Here is a 25,269-nt window from a genome sequence, read left to right as displayed (position 1 = left end):
TCTCAGGAGCCCAGGACTGTATGGTTGAAGACTCCCATCTGCTGGCAGTGAGCAGGAACAGGACAAAGAAGAGTCAGTCTTGTCACAAGGAATAAAGTGGCCAGATACAGTTCATCACGCTTGTAATCCCAGGACTTTGGGAGGCTGAGGTGGATGTATTGCTTGAGCTCAGTAGTTTGAGACCAGCCTGGGAAATATGGCAAAACCCCATCTCTACAAAAGATACAAAAATTAGCCAGGCATGGTGGTGCACACCTGTGGTCCCAGCTACTCAAGAAGCTGAGGTGGGAGAATCACCTGAGCCCCAGAGGTTGAGACTTTAGTGAGCCGAGATTGTGCCACTGCACTCCAACCTGGGTGTCCAAGAGAGACCCTGTCTCAAAAAAAAGAAAAGAAAAGGAATAAAGGGAGAGTAAAATCCTAAAGGGTTTAAGGGGCCTTAATTTCTTGGTGTCTCCAGAATTGTTCCATAGAACCAATGGATCCGTACAACTGCTTCCTTCCATCTCCTTGTGGAGGGAAGCAGGATCAATTTTGGCAGTCTGTAAGGTGTTCAGCCGTGTTCAGTCCCCTTTGGGTCTCAGTGATGCCCCGTTCCTCCTGCCCTGTGGCAGCTGATCCCTGTCTCCGTGTCGTCCATACCAGGCAGTCACATTTGGGGTGGAATGTCAAAAGGGCCATCAAGAATCACAGAATAAGAAGTTGAAGCAACACTTGTCACAGCGATTTTGCCACCTTCTCAAGAAATGAGATTTCTTTCTTTTTTGAGACAGAGTCTCACTCTGTTGCCCAGGCTGGAGTGCAGTGGTGTGATCTCGGCTCACTGCAACCTCCACCTCCCAGGTTCAAGTGATTCTTGTGCCTCAACCTCCCTATTAGCTGGGATTACAAGTGCATGTCGCCACACCTGGCTAATTTTCGTATTTTTTGTAGTGACAGGGTTTCACCATGTTGGCCAGGCTGGGCTTGAACTCCTGACCTCAAGTGATCCAACCACCTTGGCCTCCTGAAGTGCTGGGATTACAGGTGTGAGCCACCATGCCCAGCAGGATATCTTTCTTAAGAGCTCCAGGTGTGCTTTTTGTAAGCTTTCTCCACAGTGATCTCTTATTCAGAATTCTTATGAGGATCCAGCTGGCTAATGCATGGGAAAGCTCTTTAAAAAGGAAGAAGTCCCGTAAGAGCTGGAGGACACTATGCTCTCTTTCATTCATATACCTTTAATTGTTCTCATTGTCTTTTGGAATTTTAGGTAATTCTTAACTTCCCATATGCTGTGAGTAAAAGTTCTTAAAAGGTGTTGTAGAAATTGAAATTCTTAGTGAAAGTTATTTCCATGTCCCCTCTACCCATATCCTTCAAGTATCGTGAAATAGCTTCTGCACAGCCCTACTTTACAGGCATGTGCTGTACCTCTAAGTGTGGTCAGCTCAGATTGGTGAGCCCAGGTCTCCTGGGATGTCCCGAGACTTCTCTCTGTGTCTGTGTGTGTGTGTGTGTGTGTGTGTGTGTGTGTGTGAGAGAGAGAGAGAGAGAGAGAGAGAGAGACAGAGACAGAAACAGAGACAGAGAGACAGAGAGACAGGATCTGGATCTGTTGAGTGCAGTGATACAAATTTGGCTCACTGCAACCTCCTCCCCTCAGGCTCAAGCCATCTTCCTACCTCAGCCTTCCGAGTAGCTGGGGACTGCAGGTATATGCCACCATGCATGGATAATTTGTATTTTTGGTAGAGACAGGGTCACGCTATGTTGCCTACGCTGGTTTCTAACTCAGGGGCTCAAGCAGTTCTCCTGCCTCAGCCTCCCAAAGTGCTGGGATTACAGGTGTAAGCCACTGTACTCAGCCCTCCTTTTTTGTTTTAAAAAGATAAAGCCCAGGCTGGATCCCCTCAGCCTCCTGAGTAGCTGGGATTACAGGCACGCGCCACCATGCCCAGCTAATTTTTTGTATTTTTAGTAGAGACGAGGTTTCGCCATGTTGACCAGGATGGTCTCGATCTCATGACCTCGTGATCCACCTGCCTCGGCCTCCCAAAGTGCTGGGATTACAGGTGTGAGCCACCATACCCAGCCCTTAAATCATAGTTCTATATTTCTGGGATAAGTGGTGACGGGGAGAGGGGAGAGGCTGGGCCGGTGGGCTGGGGTGTAGAGTGCCTTGTTACTTGCTGAGTCCTAGCGGTGTGCAGAGCTACAGAAGGCTGCCTGCAGTGGATAGTGCAGTGCACAGCAGTGGGCAGCTTCGAGACACAAGAGGGGAATGCTGGGACAGTCTGGGCTGGAGGTGGTAGAGCTCAGGAGGAGTGGAGGCATTCCAGAGGCGTCAGCAGGGCATGTAAGTGATGGACTGGGTGGCTGGATGGCGGGGAGGGCACGGAAAGAATACTAGGATGGTAGGATGATCTGCACATGACTGGATAGGGAGGGTGTAGCTACCAAGCAAGCCAGGTGACCCAGCGCTGTGCATGCACATTGTGTGTGTGTGTGTCTGTGTCTTTCATATTTGTTTGACTACAGGCCACAGGAAAAAATAAATGTTACATCTCGAGCCAGGGCCCACATCTCTGTACCTGTGTCTGCAATAATAGAGGCACACACGGTGTTGATTTGAATGCTAGAGACCTCATTTTAGGGTGCTGCTTTCTTTTGATTTCTGCTCCACTTTCCTTCTTGTCCTGGGACCTTCTTTCCAGTACATTGTGCAGTATTCAAAACACAATATACCTTCCCTTATTGTTAGAGTTCACAGGCTTTTTGGATTCCCACGTGATCATTTTACTTGGGTCAGGCCTTCTTCTATGAGCTCCACATGTATTGGCTCATTAATCCTCACAACCCCATGAAGAGTTAGCATTTTCTTCACTTTTCTACTTTTCTTTCTTTCTTTTTTTTTTGTGACGGAGTTTTGCTCTTGTTACCCAGACTGGAGTGCAATGGCACGATCTCAGCTCACCGCAACCTCCGCCTCCTGGGTTCAGGCAATTCTCCTGCCTCAGCCTCCTGAGTAGCTGGGATTACAGGCACGCGCCACCATGCCCAGCTAATTTTTATGTATTTTTGGTAGAGACAGGGTTTCACCATATTGACCAGGATGGTCTCGATCTCTTGACCTCGTGATCCACCACCCGCCTCGGCCTCCCAAAGTGCTGGGATTACAGGCGTGAGCCACCGCGCCCGGCCTGTCTTTTTTTTTTTTTGAGATGGAGTCTTGCTCTGTTGCCAGGCTGGAGTACAGTGGCACTATCTCGATTCACTGTAACCTCTGCCTGTAACCTATGGGTAGGCATTCTCCTGCCTCAGCCTCCCAAGTAGCTGGGACTACAGGTGCATGCCACCACACCCAGCTAATTTTTGTTTTTTAAGTAGAGATGGGGTTTCACAAACATGTTGACCAGGATGGTCTTGATCTCTCGACCTCGTGATCTGCCTGCCGCGGCCTCCCAGAGTGCTGGGATTACAGGCGTAAGACACCGCGCCCGGGTGCTTTTCAAACAAATAAATCCTGACCCAGTGAGTTTACTGACTTTCCCAAGACCTTACAGCATATAAGTGACAGGGCTGGGGTTTGAACCCTGCCCTTCCAGCTCCAAGAGTGCCAGTTCTTTTATATACCATACTTCACTGTCACAGAGAAAAATATATCGGGGGTTGGGTGCCTGTAATCCCAGCCACCCTGGAGGCTGAGGCAGGAGAATTCCTTGAACCTGGGAGATGGAGGTTGCAGTGAGCCAAGATCATGCCATTGCACTCCAGCCTTGGTGACAGAGCGAGACTCCATCACAAAAAAAAAAAAAAAAAAAAAAAAAAGACTGGGTGTGGTGGATCACACCTATAATCCCAGCACTCTGGGAGGCCAAGGCAGGTAGTTTGCCTGAGTTCAGGAGTTTGTAACCAGCCTAGGCAACTTGTGAAACCCCGTTTCTACGAAAAAAACACAAGAAATTAGCCGGTCATGGTAGCATGTGCCTGTAGTCCCAGCTACTTGGGAGGCTGAGGCAAGAGAATTGCTTGAACCTGGGAGGAGGAGGTTGCAGTGAGCCGAGGTTGCATCACTGCACTCCAGCCTGGACGACAGAGCGAGACTCCATCTCAAAAAACAAAAAGAAAAACATATCAGAAAATAATACCCTTAATATATGTGATGCTTTTGATACTAGCCATTTTATCTCATCCAAAAAATAATGCTGGTCAAAACCTACTACATTGATTTCTTGACCCTCCTAATAGATCTCAAGCTGCTTTTTTTGTTGTTGTTAAATCTTTTACACTTTTTAATTTTTTCATATATACAGGGTCTCGCTATATTGCCAAGGCAGGTCTCAAACTCCTGGCCTCAAGTCATCCTTCTGCCTTAGCCTTCCAAGTAGCTGGTACTACAGGTGCATGTCATTATGTCTGGCTAATTAGAAAAAAAGTTTTAGGTCAGGTGTAGTGGTTCATGCCTGTAATCTCAGCACTTTGGGAGGCCAAGATAGGAGGATTGCTTGAGGAGTTTGTTATTAGCCTGGGCAACATGGTGAGACCTCGTCTCTAAAAAACCCAAACAACAACAACAACCATAAATTTTTTTAGAGATGGGGTCTCCCTGTGTTGCCCAGGCTGGTCTCAAACTCCTGGCCTCAAGTGATCCTTCTGCCTCAGCCTCCTAAAGTGTTGAAATTATGGGTGTGAGCCACTGCACCTGGCCTCAAACTGTGTTTTGAAAATACTGAGCATATTCTACTTCCAAAGTGCATCTCAACTCCTCTCCACCATCCCAGCTGCTGCCTCCTACCTCAGGCTCCTCTCTGAACCTTACCTTCTTACCTAGCTGACTCCTCTGGCCTCCTATCTTTTTATCTTCCTCTGTGCTTTCTTCCCTCCAACCTGTTCATGAATAATTTGAAAAACACATCTGCCCATATCAGCCCCCGACTGAAAATCCTTAAACACCCTATTGCCTGTTAGGTGCCTAGTGCTTGGTATGTGGAAGATGATCAGCAAATATAAGAGTGAAGAAATAAAGAGTATTGTGTGTTTTTCCTCAGGACGAAGATCTTCTCCCAAGTAAATATTTTGAGGTTGACTTTCCAACGATCGTCACGAGAAAGCTGCACAGCATCAAGTAAGTGTGGTGTGGTCAGAAGAACAAGAACCAGGTAGAATTCAGACCCAGCTCTCAGGAGGTGGCAGATCTGAATGCCAGAGACTTCACTGTAGGGTGCTGCCTCTTTCACTGCCCCCCACCAGCTTTTTTTTCTTTTGCCCTGGGACTCTCATTTCAGCATGTTGTACAGTCTGCAAAATGCAATATACTTTCCCTTTTTACAGATCACAGGCTCTTTGGCTCCCCATGTAATTAAAATTAACACGAGGCCAAACAGATTTCCTAGATGGGGTTTTTATTTTGGGGGCTTGTACTCAAGCACTAGGGAGACAGCAGAGGCGCAAAGACAGTCTGGTTGGCTCCCTGAAGTAGTTGGCAGGGATGTTTTTATTAGTGAAGCATGGAAATTGACATCAGGGGTACGGTAGGCAGGCTGAGCTGGGCAGAGCACATGAAGGGTAGGGGATGCAGGTCCGAATATCTGCTTGCCACAGTTATCTTGTTTAATGGGCCATTTGGTGGTCTGGCTGGCGGCAACAAGACTGTCAATCAACTGTTCAGTGTTCCTGAGCTGGGACACTCCATAACCTTGGTTTCATATTTAGATTTCCTAAGGCCAGTTCCTGGAATTCTTTAAGTAGAAGACATGGTTAATTATGAAGAAGCAACCCCATTCTATTTCTGTTCTATCTTATTTCCCCTCTGAGAGATTTCACCCTCTGTATTCTTAAGGAGAAGGGGGTGAAGGTCTCATCTTCTGAAGCTACTTCCTGCTGAACAGGGGTGTCGTCCCTGCCTAACTTCAGGGGGTGGGGAAATCTCTCACTGACTGTTCTAAAAACCTGTAGGGACTGGGGTGTTCCTGGGATGGTATGGGTTGGAATCCTTGGGCTGTCATTAGCTTGACTTGGAGCTGTTGAAACCTGAAAGACACAAACTTGACCAAAAGGTTAAAAACACAATACCCTGAAAATAATAGCAATCAAATGACCACTTAGGGTTTGAAGAAAGGTAAAAACCATCTCATACTTTGTAGGTATCCTCTGATGGAGCCCCAGATGGCTTGAACAGTAGAGTTATTAAAATTATGTGGCCAGGTAGCCTGTAGGCAAATCTTTATTTTTATTTTCTTCTGGAGACAGGGTGTCACTCTGTCACCCAGGTTGGAGAACAGTGGTGCCATCATGGCCCACTGGAGCCTCGCCTTCTGGGCTCAAGTGATCCTCCCACCTCAGCCTCCCGAGTAGCTGGGAGTAAAGGCACATGCCACCAAGGCTACCTAATTTTTTTTCTTTTTTTGGTATTTTTTGTAGAGATGGGGTTTTGCCATGTTGCCCAGGTTGGTCTCAAATTCCTAGGCTCAAACAATCCACCCACCTTGGCCTCCCAAAGTGCTGGGATTACAGGCATGAGCCATTGTGCCTGGCCTTGGTAAATCTTTTGAACTTGCAGTTTAACCAGTCCTGAACTGTTAACATAAGAACAACAGATGTGGTTTATTACTGCGCATACCCCCCACCACTATCCCTTGTTCAGTGAGAAGACAGTCCTTGGCAAATCAGTTGTCTAAGACAGCATTTTTGGCTAGGGAGTGCAGAGAGACTTGACGTCCTTTTATGCCTCTGCCTAAACTAGTTGCCAGTGTTTCAGGGGTTTGTATTAAGTTTCTGAAAGCTCCCTCACAGAATGCAAAGCCATCCCAAGGGTCTGCTAAGGGGCAGAGCCACCCCAAGGGGCCAATCCAACTGCTGCCAAAGTTAGCCCTATTGCCCTTTTAGATTTCACATGTGTGATTTTATGAACTGTTACTCCACTGGGACTTAAAGTACCTAACATACATTCCTCATTGCATCGTACATTATCCACACAAGGGCACGCAAGTGCAAGTAACAGAGAGGTGAAATTGGCTGAGGGGTAGCTGTTGGTCCGATGGTAGTCTGGGTGTCCACGAAGGAACAAAATACCCAGCGGGTACACAAACTCACACAAGGCGAGAGGAGTTCAGGTGAGTGACTAAGATTTGGAGAGAGGTATGACTGTTTTGGCATGGGAGAAAAGATAACCTTCCTGAGCCCAAGTTTGATCAGGGATTTTCTTTACTGCTAAGAGAAAACCTGGCAGGATTTCAAAGTAGGCGGTTCAACTTCTCTTTTTTTCCTCTCTTTTCGGTGACTGAAGCATTTAGCAGTTCAAAGAGGTTTATACATTCAAAGGAAAGGGAGATACATAGGTGTACCATAAGAGGTGCAGAGGTTATTTTAGGTTTCTATACCTCCTTTGTGAAGTTGGTAGTTGAGCTTTTAGGGAATGCAAGAGGCAGTCCCTCTGAGCCTGGGGATGATGGTAGCATACCCAGCAGTTGGACAAATTATTACCTGAAGCTGTAATGCTGGAAAGGTTGACAAGAGAGAGTTTGTTTCTCATCCGAGTGGGCCCAAGCCTACCCTGTACCCCGATGGGGAGGAGTAGGAACAAAGTAGAGTGGCATCTTTATACCCAGCAGGGAAAAATTAAGTCTTTACCCCAGGGAGGAGGCTGAGCAAAGCGACAGAGTAATATTAAAGCAATTAGCAGCATAAGGAAAATTACTGGACTCAAGATCTCTAACCACATTACTTGTCCGATGATGAATTGGCTCTTTTGAATTTGAGGTCTTCCACAGGTTCTCAGGAGTAAGATGGGCCTTCTGGGTGAGTCTGGAAACATTTAGGAGAAAGGATTTCTGATCGGGAGAGGTGTACCCAGGTAGTGATTCCTTGTGACTTGGCTGTGGGTGGAGTGGCCAGGATCACCCAGTAAGTGCCCATTTAGGCAAGGGGTGAGCCTCCAGGGAGCCCACCCTTCAAGTCTTTAGGAGAACTTGGTCTCCTGGATTAACTTGCAAAGGGGTTTTCCCATCCTTAGTGGGGACTGGCAGGATTTTGTTTCCATACTCTGAAATCACCTTTTGAATCTGTCCTAAATTGATACTGTAATTTTTGATTGAATTCTTCACTTAATAGGAGGCCAGTAGTGAGGAAAGGCCTCTGGCAGTTCAAAGAGGTTTATACATTCAATCTTCCTGGGGCTGCAGAGAGGCCTTGAGTCATGTTAGTCATGAAGGAGAGCCTGTGACCACCCTGAGGGGACTTGGGGAGTCCAGATTGAGGAATTATTTCCTTTAGTGAAGATTTACAGACTTCTACTGCTTTTTCCGTACATGTAGGGAAAGCCTTGACCCATCTTGTAAAAGCATCCACAAACACCAGGAGATAGTTGTACCCTAGATTTGTAGGCCTTTGGGTTAAAACTGCCTGCCAGTCTTCTCCCGGTTAAGCTCCCCTGTGTTGAACTGGTTTAAGTCAAGAGGGGGAATTGGATAGGTTTGGGGATTATTCCCGGCATACAATTCACAGGCAAAGATTACTTGTTTTACAGTTTTTCTCAGTTCCTTTCTGATGAATATTTTATGGACAATATTCCATAAAACATCTCTCCCTTAATGTGGCATCATGGAGATGCTTAATAAGTTTCTACTGGTCAGTTCCCAGAATAAAAATCTTGTCACCATCTATGAACCATCCAGCACTGATTTTCTGGTGTCCCTGCCTCTTAGCTTCCTCTTGCTCTTGCTGTGAGTATTGTAAGTGTTTAGGAAGGTTAATAGGGTCTGTCAGCCGGGCGCGGTGGCTCAAGCCTGTAATCCCAGCACTTTGGGAGGCCGAGGCGGGTGGATCACGAGGTTGAGAGATCGAGACCATCCTGGTCAACATGGTGAAACCCCGTCTCTACTAAAAATACAAAAAAAATTAGCTGGGCATGGTGGCGTGTGCCTGTAATCCCAGCTACTTAGGAGGCTGAGGCAGGAGAATTGCCTGAGCCCAGGAGGCGGAGGCTGTGGTGAGCCGAGATCGCGCCATTGCACTCCAGACTGGGTAACAAGAGCGAAACTCCGTCTCAAAAAAAAAAAAAAAAAAAAAAAAAAAGGGTCTGTCATTAAGGCCAACACATTGCTGGGCTCCTGTAACTAGGCTGCCTGTTTTGCAGCCCTATAGGCCCTATTTTCTTTTCTAATGAGGGACCAGTCCCCCAGTGACCTTTGCAGTGAATGCCTGCCACCTGGCAGGGAAGTTGTGCTGCTTCCAGGAGAAGTAGGATTGGATCCTTATGTTTGCCTGGGGAATTTTTAGCTGTTAACATTCCCTTTTCCTTCCATATGGCTGCATGGGCACGCCGCAGGAGGAACCTATACTTTGAGTTGGTGTATGTATTTACTCCCTCCCCTTCTCCCAGTTGTGAAGCTCTGTTAAGGCCACGAGTGCAACTTTTTGTGCTGTTTGGGGAAGGAAGAGCTTTAGCTTCTGTAATGTCCTTTGGGCTTATTACCGCATGTCCTGCCTTTTGGGTTTTCCTCCCCAAAGCTACTGCCATCAGGATAACATTCTGCCTTTGCATTCTCACGAGGCTTATCTCACAAGCCAGGCCTGCTGGAGTGTGTTCTTTGGGCCCTGTGCCTTGATGCTGTGAGCCCTCATCATCTGTGGTTAGGAGTGAGGTTGCCATGTTCAAAGTCTGACATAACCTGTAAGTAATACCCAGGGTGTCTAATAAGAGAGCTTGACAGTTGATCAGCCTCCGTGCAGTGAGCCAGTGGTGACCCTTGGCTTCTAACCTGGTCTGAACCTAGTAGCTTCTGTATATTGTCCCTGTGTCAGCTTGGATGCTTCACTAAACAGCAGGGCAGTCGCTGCCACTGCCCTCCAGCAGCCAGGCCACTTCTGTGTAACTGGATTTACCTGTTTTGAAAAATGAGCCATTGGCTTCTGAACAGGTCCTAAAGTTAAAGACTCCCAAGGGTATTTCCAGTCTCTCACAAGCATACAGGGTAAATGGCTTTTCTCAGTTGGGGAATCCAAGGGTGATGGCTTGATCCAGCTCAGTTTTTAGGGCTTCAAAAGATTGTTGATATTTCTTCTCCTAGTACAAAGGCTTTCTTTCTTCCTCTTTTAGGGTCTCACATAGGGGTTTAGCTGTAAGGCCATAATTTGGAATTCAAATATGATAGAAGCCCACCATTCCCTAGAAACCCTGGAGCTGCCTTTTTGTTTGTAGGACTAGCAATGAAGTGATTGCTTTTTCCAGCCCACAGCTAGTGTTCAGGCTCCTGGGGTCAGAATGAACCCCACATATCAAACCTTTTGTAAAGAAATCTGGGCCTTGGATGGAGTGACCTTGTATCACTGCTCAGCCAGGAAACTCAAGGTTTTAATGATATGAAAATCTGAATCCTGCCATGTCTGGCTGACAACAGGTCATCCACGTATTTTAATAAAGTCTTGTGCTGTAGGCTTAGCTCCCTGCATTCCCAAAAAGGTGGGGACCTTCCCAGAAGCTCTGGGGAAGCACAGTTCATGTGTTATATGTGGCTTCCCTGGGTATCTGGGATTTCTCCATTCAAAGCAAAAAGATACAGGGATTTGGGATGGGACGGCTACACAAAAGAGAACATCCTTGAAGTCTAGTAGAGTGAAAACTGAGCATCTCCACATATCTGAGCATGGTGTATCTGAGCAAGTTTGGGAGCATTGCTGGCTGGATGGGAATGACTGCCTTGTTACCCATCTTCGAGTCCTGCACAAAACCATATTCTCCATTAGGCTTTTTAACAGGGAGGATTGGAGTGTTGCCTGGGGACTGGCAGGGTTTAATTAACCCTTGCTATAGGAATTTATGGAGTAATGGCTGAATCCCATTCAGTGCCACAGGTTTTAGGAGGTATGGTTTCCTCCATGGGTAGCCCATCCCAGGCTTCAGGTCTGTCTTCATTGGGGGAACTTGATTAGCCTGTCCTAGTACTGAAGTGTCCCATAGGGAGGGGGTGCCTTGATCCTTGCTTTCTTTGGGAATGTTTGCCGTCTCCAGTTCCTGTCCATCTAAGAGTGCTAGCAGGTGGATTCCCTGTTCTGGCTCTGCCTCTACCTGCACTCTGCCTTCTTCCAGGGAGATGGTGGCTCCCATTTTGCTTACTAAGTCTCTACTCAACAATGGAGTAGGACATTCCAGGGCATACTGAAATGAGTGAGAAATAATCCTAGACATAGCCTTACGAGCAAGAGGGAAAGTTAGTTTTCTTACCTTAGGACACGTGTCTATTCCGGTTATCCTGCAGTTGCAATTGGAGAGGGGTGAATAGGCAGGGTCGGGACAGAGCAGGGGGCTCTGGTGTCCACGGGGAACTCAGTTTTCCTACCTGCCACGTCAAGGGTGACCCAAAGCTCTGTGGTGTGATAACGATGGAGTATGCTGCAGTCAGAGGCAGGGTGCTGTCAGTCGGTGTGTATCAATCTCATCTGAAAGCCTGGCGAGGAGGGGAGGCTGGCCAGGGTTGCCTGCCGGCTTTCCTGTTTTAGCATGGTCAGGGTAGCCCTCTTCCAGTGACCCTCCATCTTGCAAGACGCACACTGGCTCCATCCAAAGTCAGCTGTCTTTGATGGGTTGGTCTCGTGGGCCTCCTAGGGTCACCCTGAGGTGGTGGATGAATTAGGGCCGCCAGAAGCTGTGCTGTCTTGGCCAGTCTCCTCTTTTCATCTGCCTTCTCTGTCTAGCCCTGTTGCTGAAAACCTTAAAAGCCTCCTCTGCCAAGGTCAACAGCAGGGTCTGGGGTCTGGCCTCCAAATTTTCCTTAATTTCCTTCTGATGTCCAGAGGTGACTGAAGGATCAAATACACGGCACATGATGCCTCCCCTCTGCTGCCTCTGGGTTTTCATGGGTGCATTTCCCAAGGGCCTTAGGGACTCGATTGAGGAAGCCTGCTGGAATCCCCTCCTTTCTCTGGGTGATTTTCTTGACCCTGTCACAGTGTACAGGTTTTACTATACATTTCCTTCTTCCTTCAGTCACGCAGGTAACAAGAGTGGCTCCTTCTAGCTTTATTTAGGTTTTCTTCATAGTCTCACTTGCATGGAGACTATGCCTGGAACTGCATATTGGGGTTTAGTGACCACCTGGCTATTGGCATATTCCTTAGCCTTTTCAAATATGCATTCCTTTTCATCAATAGTGCAAAGTGAACATAACATCCTGCCATGTCAATGAAAAGGCAAAATTTAGTTTAACAAATTCGTCTCTAAACTTATCAGGATCCTCTGAAAATCTACCAAAGTTTTCTTTACATAGTCCTAGATCCACCACCAAAAAAGTAACATGCACCTTTGTCACTCCCTCATTTCCATTCGTTTTTCTGAGGGGAAAACAGCTCTGGGCAAGTGGGGAAGCAAAAGAGGGTGCCAGTGGGGAGTCTGATCAGAGCACTGTTGGGAACAGCCTCCCTGCAAGGCCTGCTTAGGGTAGGGAAAGAGTGCAAGGGGTCTGAGCCTGGAAGTCCACTTCCTCAGGTTCCTTCAGGAGGAACCTGGAAATAGGAGCCCACACACATCTGACAAGAATCCAGCAGCTTTGGGTCCTAGTATAATTTCATAAAAGCTAGTACCTAAGTATCTCTTCCCATTTCTCTGTCCATTCACAGAATAGGTCCGGCTGTAAGGTAGTGTTGAAACTAGTAGATCTACTTCCACCCATGGCTGTTTTTCTTGCTCTGATGTGTACTAGGGCAGATTGTATTATAGAGGAAAATTGGTTTCTTTTTTTTTTTTAATTAAAAAAAATTTTTTTTGAGACAGGGTGTCACTCTGTTTCCCAGGCTGGAGTGCTCTGGTGCAGCCACAACTCACTGCAGCCTCAACATCCTGGGCTTAAGCTGTCCTCTCACCTTAGCCTTCCGAGTAGCTGGGACCACAGGCAGGCACCCCCACTTCCGGCTCATTTTTCCTGTTTTTTGTAGAGGTGGGGTCTTCCTGTGTTTCCCAGGCTGGTGTTTCTTTTTCTTTAAACCGTCTGATTTGAATTCCTTCCATTTAGAAATGATACCTCCCAGACGTGAGTTTTGGAAGATGCCTGGGGCATTGCCCATGACTGTACCTCCTATGTCCGCTGATCTTATTAAAGGGCCGGGGCAGGGTGCAAGCACAGGCGTCAGGTGAGGAAAAGAGAATTGAAGTGCTCCTAGCCCCGCACAGCACAATACACGTCACACAAAAGGGCCGGTGTGGCCAGCGAAGGGAACTTCTCCCCAAAACCGAATGTCAGCTTGGATGGTTCCTTTTTTTTTCTTGAACCTTACACCAGGTCCAGGTTCTGCTGACCAGTGTCCTGCACTAGATAGTAACCAAATGACAGTCAATAAGATGTTAAACACACAGAAAGAATAAACACATCAGGGCATGAGCCCCATGTGCTGTCAATTCTCCCCACACAAAGGCAGCACCCAGAGTCCGTAGGCTGGAAGACTGAACAGACACAGAAAAGCTCACAGGCTTCCCTTCCCACCGGGTGTGGCAAAGGGAGGGAAAGCACTGACACACTTGAAGATGGCAGAGGCCAAAGCCAGGGCGCCCAGTAGTTCTTACTAGCCGTGTCAGTCTTTCCTGCATGGGTGTCTATTCAGGTCGAGCCAACGAAGTTAAAAGTGAAGGAAGGAAAGCAGAAAGGAAGAAGGAAAATGACAAGTAGGGGACACGAGGGAAGGGAAAGCGTTGTCTGGGGATTGGGGGTGGCAAGGAGTCTCACAGAGGCCAGAAGAAAACTCACCAGTTGCTGCTGCAGTGCCGAATCAAAGGGGCTGGCTGTTCATCCCACACACAGGGGTTGCCTCCCTCCGGCTGCTGGCCCACAAGCCTCCCCTTTGGGGAAAGAAAATGCTCCTTGTGCTCCTGCCTGGCTCACTAGAGACTCTGTTAATGGCGCCAAGCAGATTTCCCAGACAGAGCTTTTATTTGGGGGCTTGTGCTTGAGCACGCAAGGGAGACGGCGGGGGCACGAGGGCTCTATGGCTGGCTCCCTGGAAAAGCTGGGAGAGACATTTTATTAGCAAAGCCTGGAAACGGACATCAGGAGAGGGGCACGTAGGCTGGGCAGGGCAAAGCATGTGAGAGGCAGGGGATGCGGGTCAGTGTATCTGGTGGCTGATGGTTATCTTGGTTAATGGACCACCTGGTGGGCCGGTCAGATGCAATGAGGCTGTAATCAAGCTTGTTTAGCCCGAGGCCTGTAGGCCTCATGCAGCCCAGCAGGGTTTTGAATGCAGGCCAACGCAAATTCATAACATTTCTTAAAACATGAGATTTTTTTGCAACTTCTTTTTTTTAAGCTCATCAGCTATTGTTAGTGTTAGTGTATTTTATGTGTGGCCCAAGACAATCTTCTCCCAGTGTGGGCCAGGGAAGCCAACAGATTGGACACCCCTGCTATAAATCAGTTATTGAGTGTTCCTGAGGGGGGACACTCCACAACCTTGATTTCATGTTTAGATTTCCTAAGGCCAGTTCCTGGGATTCTGTAAGTAGAAGGCCTGGTTAAACATGAAGAAGGAGCCGGATCCCATTCCTGTTCTTTCTCATGACTCTCCATCCGTTAATGTGTTTCCTGGAACATGTAAAAAGTGACCTCATGTTTTCATAATCTGAATTTTGATGTGTCTTATTTACTACTTTATTCCGAGGGCCTATGGAAAGTTACCTGGCGTTGGCCAGGCACAGTGGCTCATGCCTGTAATCCCAACACTTCGGGAGGCCAAGGCTGGTAGATTGCTTGAATCTAGGAGTTCAAGAGCAGCCTGGGCAACATGGTGAAACCTTGTCTCTACTAAAAATGCAAAAATTAGCTGGGCGTAGTGGGTACATCTATAGTTTCAACTACTTGGGAGGCTGAGGTAGGAGAATCACTTGAGCCCAGGAGGTTGAGGCTATGTGAGCTATGATCATACCACTGCAGTCCAGGCTGGGTGACAGAGCGAGATCCTGTCTCAAAAAAAAAAAGTACCTGGCTCAGAATAGATGTGCAATAAATAGTTATTTTGTGTATGTGAATGAATGGAAGACTGAAGTTAGTCATTATATGTGAGATACTATGGCGGCCATTCTGAGTCCAGTATTAAGGAATTTACAGTTGCAAATGACAAGTTTGCTAATGTGTGCTGAGAGCTTTTGCAGCCTAGTAATGTTGTAAGTGCTTCACTTGGATTGTTTCATTCAGTCCTTACAGCATACTCATGAATTAAGTGCTGCCATTACCCTCTTTTTGCAGACAGGGAAACTGAGACTTGAAGTTAATTTGCCCAAAGTCACCTATCTAAGAAAGGGTGGAGCTGAGATTCAACTGTGACTTCAAGCTCAAGGTCAAGGCATCTGAATAGTTGTAACTACAGTCCCCCCTTTTAAATTAGTCATTTAAATAAAACCCTAATTCTTTTAAATTAGTCATTTTAAAATTAGTCCTTTTAAATTAGTTGTTTAAATAAAAACCTAATTCTTATATTGAAAAAAATGTGAATAAACATTGTTTCAGCTTGTCCTTTAGAAAAGTGTGATCCTTACAAATTGGAAATAATTTTTAAGCTTTGTTTTTTTTTTCTAGATCCATGAAAATAAATTTTCACCCTTCCTAATATATTTTGTATTAAATATACTTTTAAAGTGATAAATGGCAATTCTGATGCTCTGGGAACTGCAAAGTACTGGTTAGTTAGAACTCTGAGTGGAGTAAGAGTAACTGGCCCCCGGGAGATGGTTTGCTGGGATGGAAAGTGTGTTGGTGTTTGGCAGTGGTGGTTGGGATATTGATGCATATCTGATTTATCATTTTTTGCATATTCTGGATTGGGGGAGTTACCACATAAATATTACTGAACTTTAAGTTGTGTAAGAGTCAATTCTTCCGGCTCCCTGTAACAAATAACAGGTATCTTAAAAAGTTTGATTGAGAATAGGCAGCCAACTAGAGATGGCCCAAAAAAACATTGGAACATTTGAAACATTCTCGTTAGGCTATCTTTAGCTACTTCTAAGTCTAAATATTCATGATCGGTTTGTGATTTGTGTCCTGATCCTGAAGTTTTTAGGCTTAGAAATAGTGTAATGAAGTACTTAGATTTAGAAATAGTATAATGATGTTACCTGAGACCTGTGCCCACTGAAGGTTTACTGTGTTGGCTTAAGGGTCCAAAGTAATTAAACTGAAGCCCTTTTTAGAGGGGCCCTTGAACAGTAGCAAATATATATTTGCCATTTTGGTAGTGAGTGTCTGCATTTGTGTAGTAAATGAGCTCATGAGTAAATTGAGGAGCAAATAGACTCATCTTTCTCCTCTTTCCCATCTTCCCATAGATGCAAGCCTCCGCTATCCAGCCCCATTCTAGAACTGCATTCAGAGGACACACTTCAGATGGGCAAGTATCAACCTCGTGCAAAATGGACTGTATTAGCATTTTTGCTTCCCACCTCCTTTTTAAAGATGGGGTTTGTGTTGGGGGTGTGTGTGTAGTGTTACACAACGTATTGTCAACTGAAGAATGACAAGGTTCAAAAATTTGGAAAGGATAGCTTGCTTTCTCAGAGAGTGTTGCAGCCTGTAGGGTGTCCATTCTAACAGGCTGGAAAGCACAGCCTCCTGCCAGAAGCCAACAACAGACACTCTGAAGGAGGGGCAAAGGGAGGAGGAATTTAAGCTCAGCTGAGTGGGTGAACATACATATTTAATAAGCTATAGGAGGAGTCATGAATATTTATGAAGGGAGAATGGTGTGGATGTGCAGTTGAGCTTCACACCCTATCTTAGGTCCCATGTACAAAAAAATGACAGTGTAGCATCATCCAAGGCTGGAGGTTTTGGCCCTCTGACATCAAAAGGTGAGGCAGAGGACACAAAAACCTGCATCTGGCCAGAACCACTCCCTGGTCTGTGGTTTCTTATCAGGAAGGAATGCTGGTTGATTGTTTTGAAGTTGCCAAAGGGAGGGGCAGCAGTCAGGCAGCTGGTTGGATGAGAGCAGCAGCAGAGTCTTTTGAAAGGGCTGGTTGCTCTTTAGCCCTTAGGGAAGAATGCCTGCAGGCACTTAGTGAGCAAGGGGTTTAAGGAGTCATCCGACCTCCCATGCCCACATGGCCAAGAACTCAGTTTTCAAGGTCACTCTGGGGTCCTCTTGGTTCAGGACGCTAGGGGTCTTAGAATTTTATTTTTGATCTACAATAGACCTCTGCCGATACATTTACACTTGTGTCAGGGTTACCACGAAGGAATTTTCAATGACTTTCTATATGACTCTTCTCAGATGTCCCTGGGTCTCTAATCTTTAGTCTTTCTGTAAAGACCTTGAATTAGTTGCCAACATTTCAAAAATAAATTTCTCATTAAAAAAAAACTCGATTTCTGGCTGGGCATGGTAACTCATGCCTGTAATCCCAGCACTTTGGGAGGCCGAGGTGGGCGGATTACCTGAGGTCATGAGTTCGAGACCAGCCTGGCCAACATGGTGAAACCCCATCTCTTTAAAAAAAAAATCTCAATTTCTAGCTTTCCTTGGAAAAATCAGAAGACGTTGTAACATTAGGTCATGATTTCTACAAGGGAGCATTTAAATAGTGGCCGCCTCAGTCAGAGGAGTTGCCCATCCTCCAGTTCTGTCCCCACCACTCTCTGGCATCTTACGCATAACCCGCTTCACTCGTTTCTGTTACCTGCTTGGCCCTGGCAGTCAATTTTTCCCCCCAGTTTTTTCCCCTCAACTTTTAATTATTACTGTGTCTAACAATGCTTTTCTCAGTTCTGAGCCTTTCAAATGATGGATAAATCTCGACCACAATCTTGTGTTGTTTACAGTTTTTGTCTGAGAGAAGTTAAAGGGGTTTATTTGTAATTCAGGTCAGGGAACATCCAGCGAGGACGGCCTTCACCAGTGATCAGCACAGGTAACACTGTGGGCATCAGCTGACTAGATGAGCCAGGTCCTTTTATTACAACAAATAGGGACATGCAGAGAGGGAAAGTGTTGTCTGGGGTGGGGTGGCAAGGAGTCTAGGCTTTTTCTAGCCCGTTCCTTTAAATTCTTCCAACCTCTACCCATTACCCAGTTCCAAGTCTGCTTCCACATTTTCAGGTACTTAACAGCCACAGTCCCACTTCTCAGCTTCTCAGTACTAGTTTTCTGGCTTACTACCTTGTTTTGTGCTTCTGTAACAGATTACCTGGGACTGGGTACTTTATAAAGAACAGAGACTTATTACAGTTCTGGAAGCTGGGAAGTTTGAGGTTGAGAGGTCCGCATCTGGCAAGGGCCTTCTTGCTGTGTCATCCCGTGGAAGAAGGTAGAAAGGCAAGAGAGTATGACTGCAAGAGAGAGGTGAAGGGGTGCAGACTTGGAACCCATTCCCACTCCCAATCCCAAGATAATGGCAATAATTCCTTGGGACTTAATCACCTCTTAAGGGTCCTACCTTTCAACACTGTTGCATGGGGATTACGTTTCTAACACACGAACTTTAGATGAGACACATTCAAACCATAGCACCCTAACACTGGGTATTGTGATTTTAAAAATTTTCTACCAGTCTGGCCAGGTGTCTGTAATCCCAGCACTTTGGGAGGCCGAGGTGGGTTGATCACCTGAGGTCAGGAGTTCCAGACCAGCCTGGCCAACTTGGTGAAGCCCTGTCTTTACTGAAAATGCAAAAATTAGCTGGGTATGGTGGCAGCTAATCCCAGCTACTCGGGAGGCTGAGGCAGGAGAATGGCTTGAACCTTGGGGGCGGAGGTTGCAGTGAGCCGAGATGATGCTGCTGCACTCCAGACGGGGTGACAGAATGAGACTGTGTCTCAAAAAAAAAAAAATTTTTTTTTTTTTTTTACCAGTTTGGTAGGCCAAAATGATGCCCTATTATTTTAAAAAAACTATATAACTTCGAATGCTAGTGAGATGGAGCATCTTTCCTTTGTTTTATTGGCCTTTGGGACATTTTGTAAATTTTTTCATTTCCTTCTTCCATTAGTTTGTAGTTTCTTTTTCAGTTTATAGGAACCCTTCGTAACACAAACACACAGATGTGTTCTTTGTTAAAGGTCTGTTGTCAACTTTTTTTTAATGAACTTTTTTCTCATTCTTTTAACTTTGGGAGGCCGAGGCGGGTTGATCACCTGAGGTCAGGAGTTCGAGACACATGTGGGTAAATTTTTTAGTCTCGTTCTTTATAGTTTTTTATTTTACCATCGTGCTGAGAAAGGAGAATTTGAATAAAAATGAAATAAAAATGTGAATGAAAATTTAGGCAAACCGATAGGTGATCATAAAACTGACAAAAAATATTTGTTAAGTAATAACCTTGTTTTGTAAAACCTACAAGGCTGTGACAGTAAGAATCGCCATTATTTATTCATCAGTAAGAAAGAAAAAGTACCGACACTTAAGCTGACACATCACCAACTGTTAGATGCATCCTGATTTCAGAAATGTTAAAATGTGAAAGGATGCACCTTAGAATTGATGATATATTTTTTTAAGCTAAAATCTGCCTAGGGTAAAAAATCAGAAGTGTACAAATGGGCACATGAAGAGTCAGAGGGTGTTTTGAAAAGGAAGACTGAGTGTGGTGTCTCACGCCTGTAATCCAGTGCTTCAGGAGGCTGAGGCGGGAGCATTGCTGAGACTACCTAGTGAGACCCTGTCACCAAAACATAAAACAAAATTAGCTGGGCATGGTGCTGCACGCCTATAGTCCTAGCAGCTTGGGAGGCTGAGGCGGGAGGAAGCCTTTAGCTCAAGAGTTGGAGGCTGCAGAGAGCTGTGATTGCACAATTCTTCATCGTGGGTGTTAGAGTGAGACCCTTTCTCTCAAGAGTAAAAAAGGAAATTGGGTTCTGTTATTCCCTTGCTTAAAACTCCCTACTGGGTAGAACCCATATTGTTCATTAGGCCTCTGTGTGCCTCCTGATTTTTTTCTTTTTTTTTTTTTTTGAGACAGGGTTTCTCTGTTGCTCAGGCTGGAGGACAGTGGTGTGACCACAGCTCACTGCACCCTTGAACTCCTGGGCTCAAGTGATCCTTCTGCCAAAGTCTCCGGATTATCTGGGACTACAGCTGTGGGCCGCCACACCCAGCTGATTTAAAATTTTTTTTTGTAGAGACAGCGTGTCACTATGTTGCTCAGGTTGGTCTCAAACTCCTGGGGTCAAATGATCCTCCCGCCTCGACCTCTCAGTGTTGGGATTACAGGCGTGAGCCACCAAACCTCCTGATTTTCCTTTTGACCTCAGTAACTATGGTCTAGCCACGCAGGTTTTTTGCTGTTCTCTGTGCCAAGCATGTTCTTTCCCTCAGTCCTTTTCACTTTGTCTCCCTTCTTTGCTCAGTGGGCTTCTTCTCATCTGCTCAGCTCCCACTTCCTCAGAGCGGCCCTCCCTGACTACTAGGCCAAAGACCACCCCCCCGCCCGCCCCCCGCCGACCCCATGCTGCCTTATGTCACACTCTTCTTTCTCTTTGAGTTTCCTTGTAGTACTAACCACTCCCTGATATAATCTTCATTACTCATTTATTTAATGATTCACTTTCTCTCTCCCTCTTCTACCGTGTAAACTTCCTGAGAACAGGGACTGCTTCTTTTTCACCACTGTAACCCCTGCACCTAAAGCAGTGCCGAGTGCTCAGAGATTGTTGAATGAATACTCATGAGACTGCTTGAACGGATGAAGGTGTTTGTGTTTTTGTAATCCACTTCAACTGTGGAGAATGAGGTAGGCAGAAAGACAAAAGAACAGCAAGTGAAAGCATTTCAGAGTGGGAACAGGATTTCAGCTGGGCCCTGAAAAGGAAACCTAGGGAGCAGGTGCTCTCAGCCAGGGCACACTGAAGGAAGAGCTGGGAAGGCCAGTGTGGCTGGGGCTCTGGTGGCAGGGGCTCTGGTGGCAGGAGGTGCATGCTTCAAGACTGAGGGTTTCGTAAAGCAGGCTGAGAATTTGGGGCTCCATTCTGAAGGGAGTGGGAAGCCCGTTACACATGCCCCGTGACACCCTGAACTTCTCTGTAGAACTCGCCACACTTGACCTTGTTCTCTCTTTCCCACTGGATTATAAGCCCCATGAGGGCAGGGGCCATGTCTTCTTGTTCTTCAGTAATTCCCAGGACTGGGCTCAGTGCCCTCTAAGTGTCAGATGGGTAGTCCGACAAACAAATCCTCTGTAAAGTCCAGAAATCCACCTGAGGCTGTCTCCATTTACCTCTTTTTTTTTTTTCCTTTAACTGAGGGATCCTAGAAAAATCTAAAAGATCACTTTGCAATGCTTAATAACAACGATAATTTGTCTGTCACAGAAGGTAACTGTGAATGGGATTGATGGGGTTCATTACAGATCCAGCACCTCTCTTGAAATGCACCTGGTGGTGATGGAAGAGATAGTTGGTCATATGATACACCAGCATGTGTGTGTGTGTGTAACTATTATATTACATTGTGTAAGTCTTCAGTTTTCTCATGCCTTTTCACCTCATGACCTGATCCCTTCTTAAAAGTGATTAAGACCAGGCTGGGCCTGGTGGCTCACGCCTGTAATCCCAGCACTTTGGGAGGCTGAGGCAGGTGGATCACCAGAGCTTGGGAGTTCAAGACCAGCCTGACCAACATAGAGAACCTGTCTCTACTAAAAGAAAATTAGCCGGACGTGGTGGTGCATGCCTGTAATCCCAGTTGCTCGGGAGGCTGAGGCAGGAGAATCACTTGAACCTAGGAGGCAGAGGTTGTGGTGAGCTGAGATCATGCCATTGCGCTCCAGCCTGGGTAACGAGAGTGAAGCTCTGTCTCAAAACACACACATGCACACGCACAAACACACAAAAGTGATTAAGACCGACTTGGTGGCTCACACCTGTAATCCCAGCACTCTGGGAGGCAGAGGCAGGAGGATCCCTTGAGCCCAGGAGTTCGAGACCAGCCTGGGAAACCTGGGGAGATCCTGTCTGTACAAATAATTAAAAAATTTAGCCAGGCATGGTGGTGCACGCCTGTGGTCCCAGCTACACAGGAAGCTGAGGCAGTCTGGGAGGTGGAGGCTGCAATGAGCCATGATCATGTCGCTGCACTGCAGCCTGGGTGACACAATGCAACCCCGTTTAAAGAAAAAAACTGATTAAGACGACAAAGTGTATGAGCTTAATGAGGCAGATAATTAAAGCCTGTATCCATTAGCTTCTGCACTGTAACAAGCTGCTGCAAAGCGTGTGGTTTAAAACAACAGCTGTCTGTTTAGTTCACAATTCTGTGGCTTGGCAGTTTGAGTTGGATTCATTCAGGTGGAACTTCTCAGCTGGGCTCATTCCAGCACCTGCCTGGATTTAATCACTTGTGATCATCTTCACAAAAGACCTCTACTGTGTAGCATGCACTGGACTAGGCCAGGGAGTGCCTACCTTTCTTGCTTCCCAGTAATTTGTCTCAGTAATGTTTTCATAGTACCCCTGGGCCAAAAAACACACTCAGCAGTTCTTTTTAATTAGTTGGGTTTAAATAGCTGACATATTTATGTCCTAACAACTTAGTAGTCATTTGAAAAAAAAGTACAGATAAAATGAAAGGAAAACTCCATTTTTATTTCATTCTTAAGTATCCAGAATTGCTTACTGAGACGCATGGTCTTTTTTTTTTTTTTTTTGAGATGGAGTTTTGCTCTTTCTCCAGGCTGGAGCACAGTGGTCCAATCTTTGCTCACTGCAACCTCTGTCTCGCGGGTTCAAGCCATTCTTCTGCCTTAGCCTCCCGAGTAGCTGGGACTACAGGCGTGTGCCACCACACCAGGCTAATTTTTGTATTTTTAGTAGAGGCAGGGTTTCACCATGTTGGCCAGGATGGTCTTGATCTCTTGACCTTCTGCCCGCCTCAGCCTCCCAAAGTGCTGGGATTCCAGGTGTGAGCCATCGCGCCTGGCTGAGATGCATGCTCTTTAGGGCACTTTACACCTTCATCTTGGGATCAGATTGGACACCACCCCATTCCAGTCACATTGGCACAATATTTGCTTTTTTTCCAGCTCCTGGTTCAAGCAGTTCTCGTGCCTCAGCCTCCCAGGTAGCTGGGATTACAGGTGTGGTCCACCACGCCTGGCTGATTTTGTATTTTTAGTAGAAGTAGGGTTTCGCCATGTTGGCCAGGCTGGTCTCAAACTCCTGGCCTCGAGCAATTCGCCTGTCTCAGCCTCCCAAGATGTTGGGATTACAGGTGTGTGCCACCATGTGCCAGCCTGCTACTTGCTTCTTAACCACAACATCTGAACACTTAGCTTTGCAAGGATACAGAGCAGTCTGATGTTGAAATTATGACAGTCTTGAGCTAGTAGCTTAGCCTGACGGATGTTGAATATCTCTGTGTTCCCTGAAAAATTTAAAATATTTCTCTCTGCCCCGGTGAATTTTTCATCCCACCCCATGGTATGGCACTACCATCACTTTACCATTGCCTTGAGTCCCAACCACAGTCTTCTAAGACTGGCATTGTTCACATTTTATGATTAAAAAGTAGTCTCAAGTGATTATATGACTTTCCCAGAGTCACATGAAATTTTTTTTTTTTAGGGTCTCACTCTCTCGCCCAGGTTAGAGTGCAGTGGTGTGATCACAGCTCACTGCAGCCCAGACTCAATCAGTCCTCCCACCTCAGCTTCCCAAGTAGCTGGGACCACAGCTGTGTGCCATCACACCTGTCTAATTTTTGTATTTTTTTGTAGAGATGTGGTATCGCGATGTTGCCCAGGCTGATCTTGAACTCCTGGACTCAAGCAGTCTTCCCGCCTCAGCCTCCCAAAGTGCTGTGATTACAGGCATGAGCCATGGCGCCTGGCTTACTCACATGAAATTTGACATCAGGGCTGTTTGAGACCAAAGCTCATGTTGCTGCAGATTCACTCCAAAGCAAGTTTTTGTTTTGGATACTATGTTCTGGATAAAAGCCACAGCATGTTAAGTTTCCCCTATCAGAGAATGATTAGGACTATTTAAGGATTTTCAACAATTGAATGTCAACGAATGGTCTTTGGGTTTTTGTAACTTTAATGCAGGGTTTCACAACCTCGGCACTCTTGACACTTGGGTCTGATAATTCTATAGTGTGGGACTGTTCTGTACATTGTAGAATGTTTACCCGTGTCCCTGGCCTCTGCCCATTAGATGCCAGTGGCACCTTCTGGTTGTGACAACCAAAAAATGTCTCCAGACATTGCCAGATGTTCCTTAGTGGCAAAGTTGTCCTGTTGGAGAACACTGCTTTAATTTAATAAAGACCAAGCCGGAGGAGTTAGGATTGTCACAACTCTCTTTTCATTCTGACCGCATAGAAATTAGTTCTTAGGTTTTTAAACCGTATTATAGTGTTATATTTTCAGGGCTTTTCCTCCTTTTTAAGCCTCTCGGAAATCAATCCTCTAAAGTAGTATTGATTGCAGAAAGAACTACTGGTAGCAGTACAGAGGTTTTAAATCAATGTTAATTGGCTTTCCAGACTAGGGTAAGTATGGTCTTTTTTTTTTTTTTTTTTTTTTTTTTAAAGAGTGTCTCTCTGTTGCCCAGGACGATGGAGTAAAGTGGTGTGATTTTGGCTCACTGCAACCTCTGCCTCCCAGGTTCAAGCGATTCTTCTGCCTTAGCCTCCCAAGTAGCTGGGATAACAGTCACCCACCATCATACCCAGCTAATTTATTTTCAACAGAGATGGAGTTTTGCCTGCTGGCCAGGCCGGTCTTAAATGCCTGAGCTCAGGTGATCTGCCCACCTCGCCCTCCCAAAGTGCTAGGATTACAGGGGTGATCCACAACACAGGACCGGTCTGCTTCTTTAGAAAGTTCTTCTATAAATATACAAAATGTTTTCAGTTGCCTTACAGTTTTCTTTTTTTTTTTTTTTTTGAGACAGAGTTTTGCTCTTGTTACCCAGACTGGAGTGCAATGGCGCGATCTTGGCTCACCGCAACCTCCGCCTCCTGAGTTCAGGCAATTCTCCTGCCTCAGCCTCCTGAGTAGCTGGAATTACAGGCACGTGCCACCATGCCCAGCTAATTTTTTGTATTTTTTTTTTTTTTTTTTTTTTGAGACTGAGTTTCGCTCTTTTTACCCAGGCTGGAGTGCAATGGCGTGATCTCGGCTCACCGCAACCTCCGCCTCCTGGGTTCAAGCAATTCTCCTGCCTCAGCCTCCTGAGTAGCTGGGATTACAGGCAAGCGCCACCATGCCCAGCTAATTTTTTATATTTTTAGTAGAGACGGGGTTTCACCATGTTGACCAGGATGGTCTCCATCTCTCGACCTCGTGATCCTCCCACCTCAGCCTATTTTTTAGTA

General features: G+C 46.1%; 1 protein-coding gene across 1 annotated transcript in view; it reads left to right on the top strand.

The window, feature by feature from the left end:
- LCMT1 (leucine carboxyl methyltransferase 1) overlaps positions 1–25,269 on the top strand; it is a 70,314-nt gene that overhangs the window by 23,339 nt on the left and 21,706 nt on the right. The window contains exons 4-5 of the mRNA XM_003930213.3: positions 5,031–5,107; positions 16,289–16,350. Coding sequence (XP_003930262.1) covers positions 5,031–5,107; positions 16,289–16,350 — 139 coding nt within the window. The remainder of the gene's footprint in view (positions 1–5,030; positions 5,108–16,288; positions 16,351–25,269) is intronic.

This window comes from Saimiri boliviensis, chromosome 12 (assembly GCF_048565385.1).
Source record: "Saimiri boliviensis isolate mSaiBol1 chromosome 12, mSaiBol1.pri, whole genome shotgun sequence".
In the NCBI taxonomy this organism is placed as follows: domain Eukaryota; kingdom Metazoa; phylum Chordata; class Mammalia; order Primates; family Cebidae; genus Saimiri; species Saimiri boliviensis.
The sequence above is the reverse complement of the archived record's forward strand: the minus strand, read 5'-3'. Positions and strand labels throughout refer to the sequence as shown.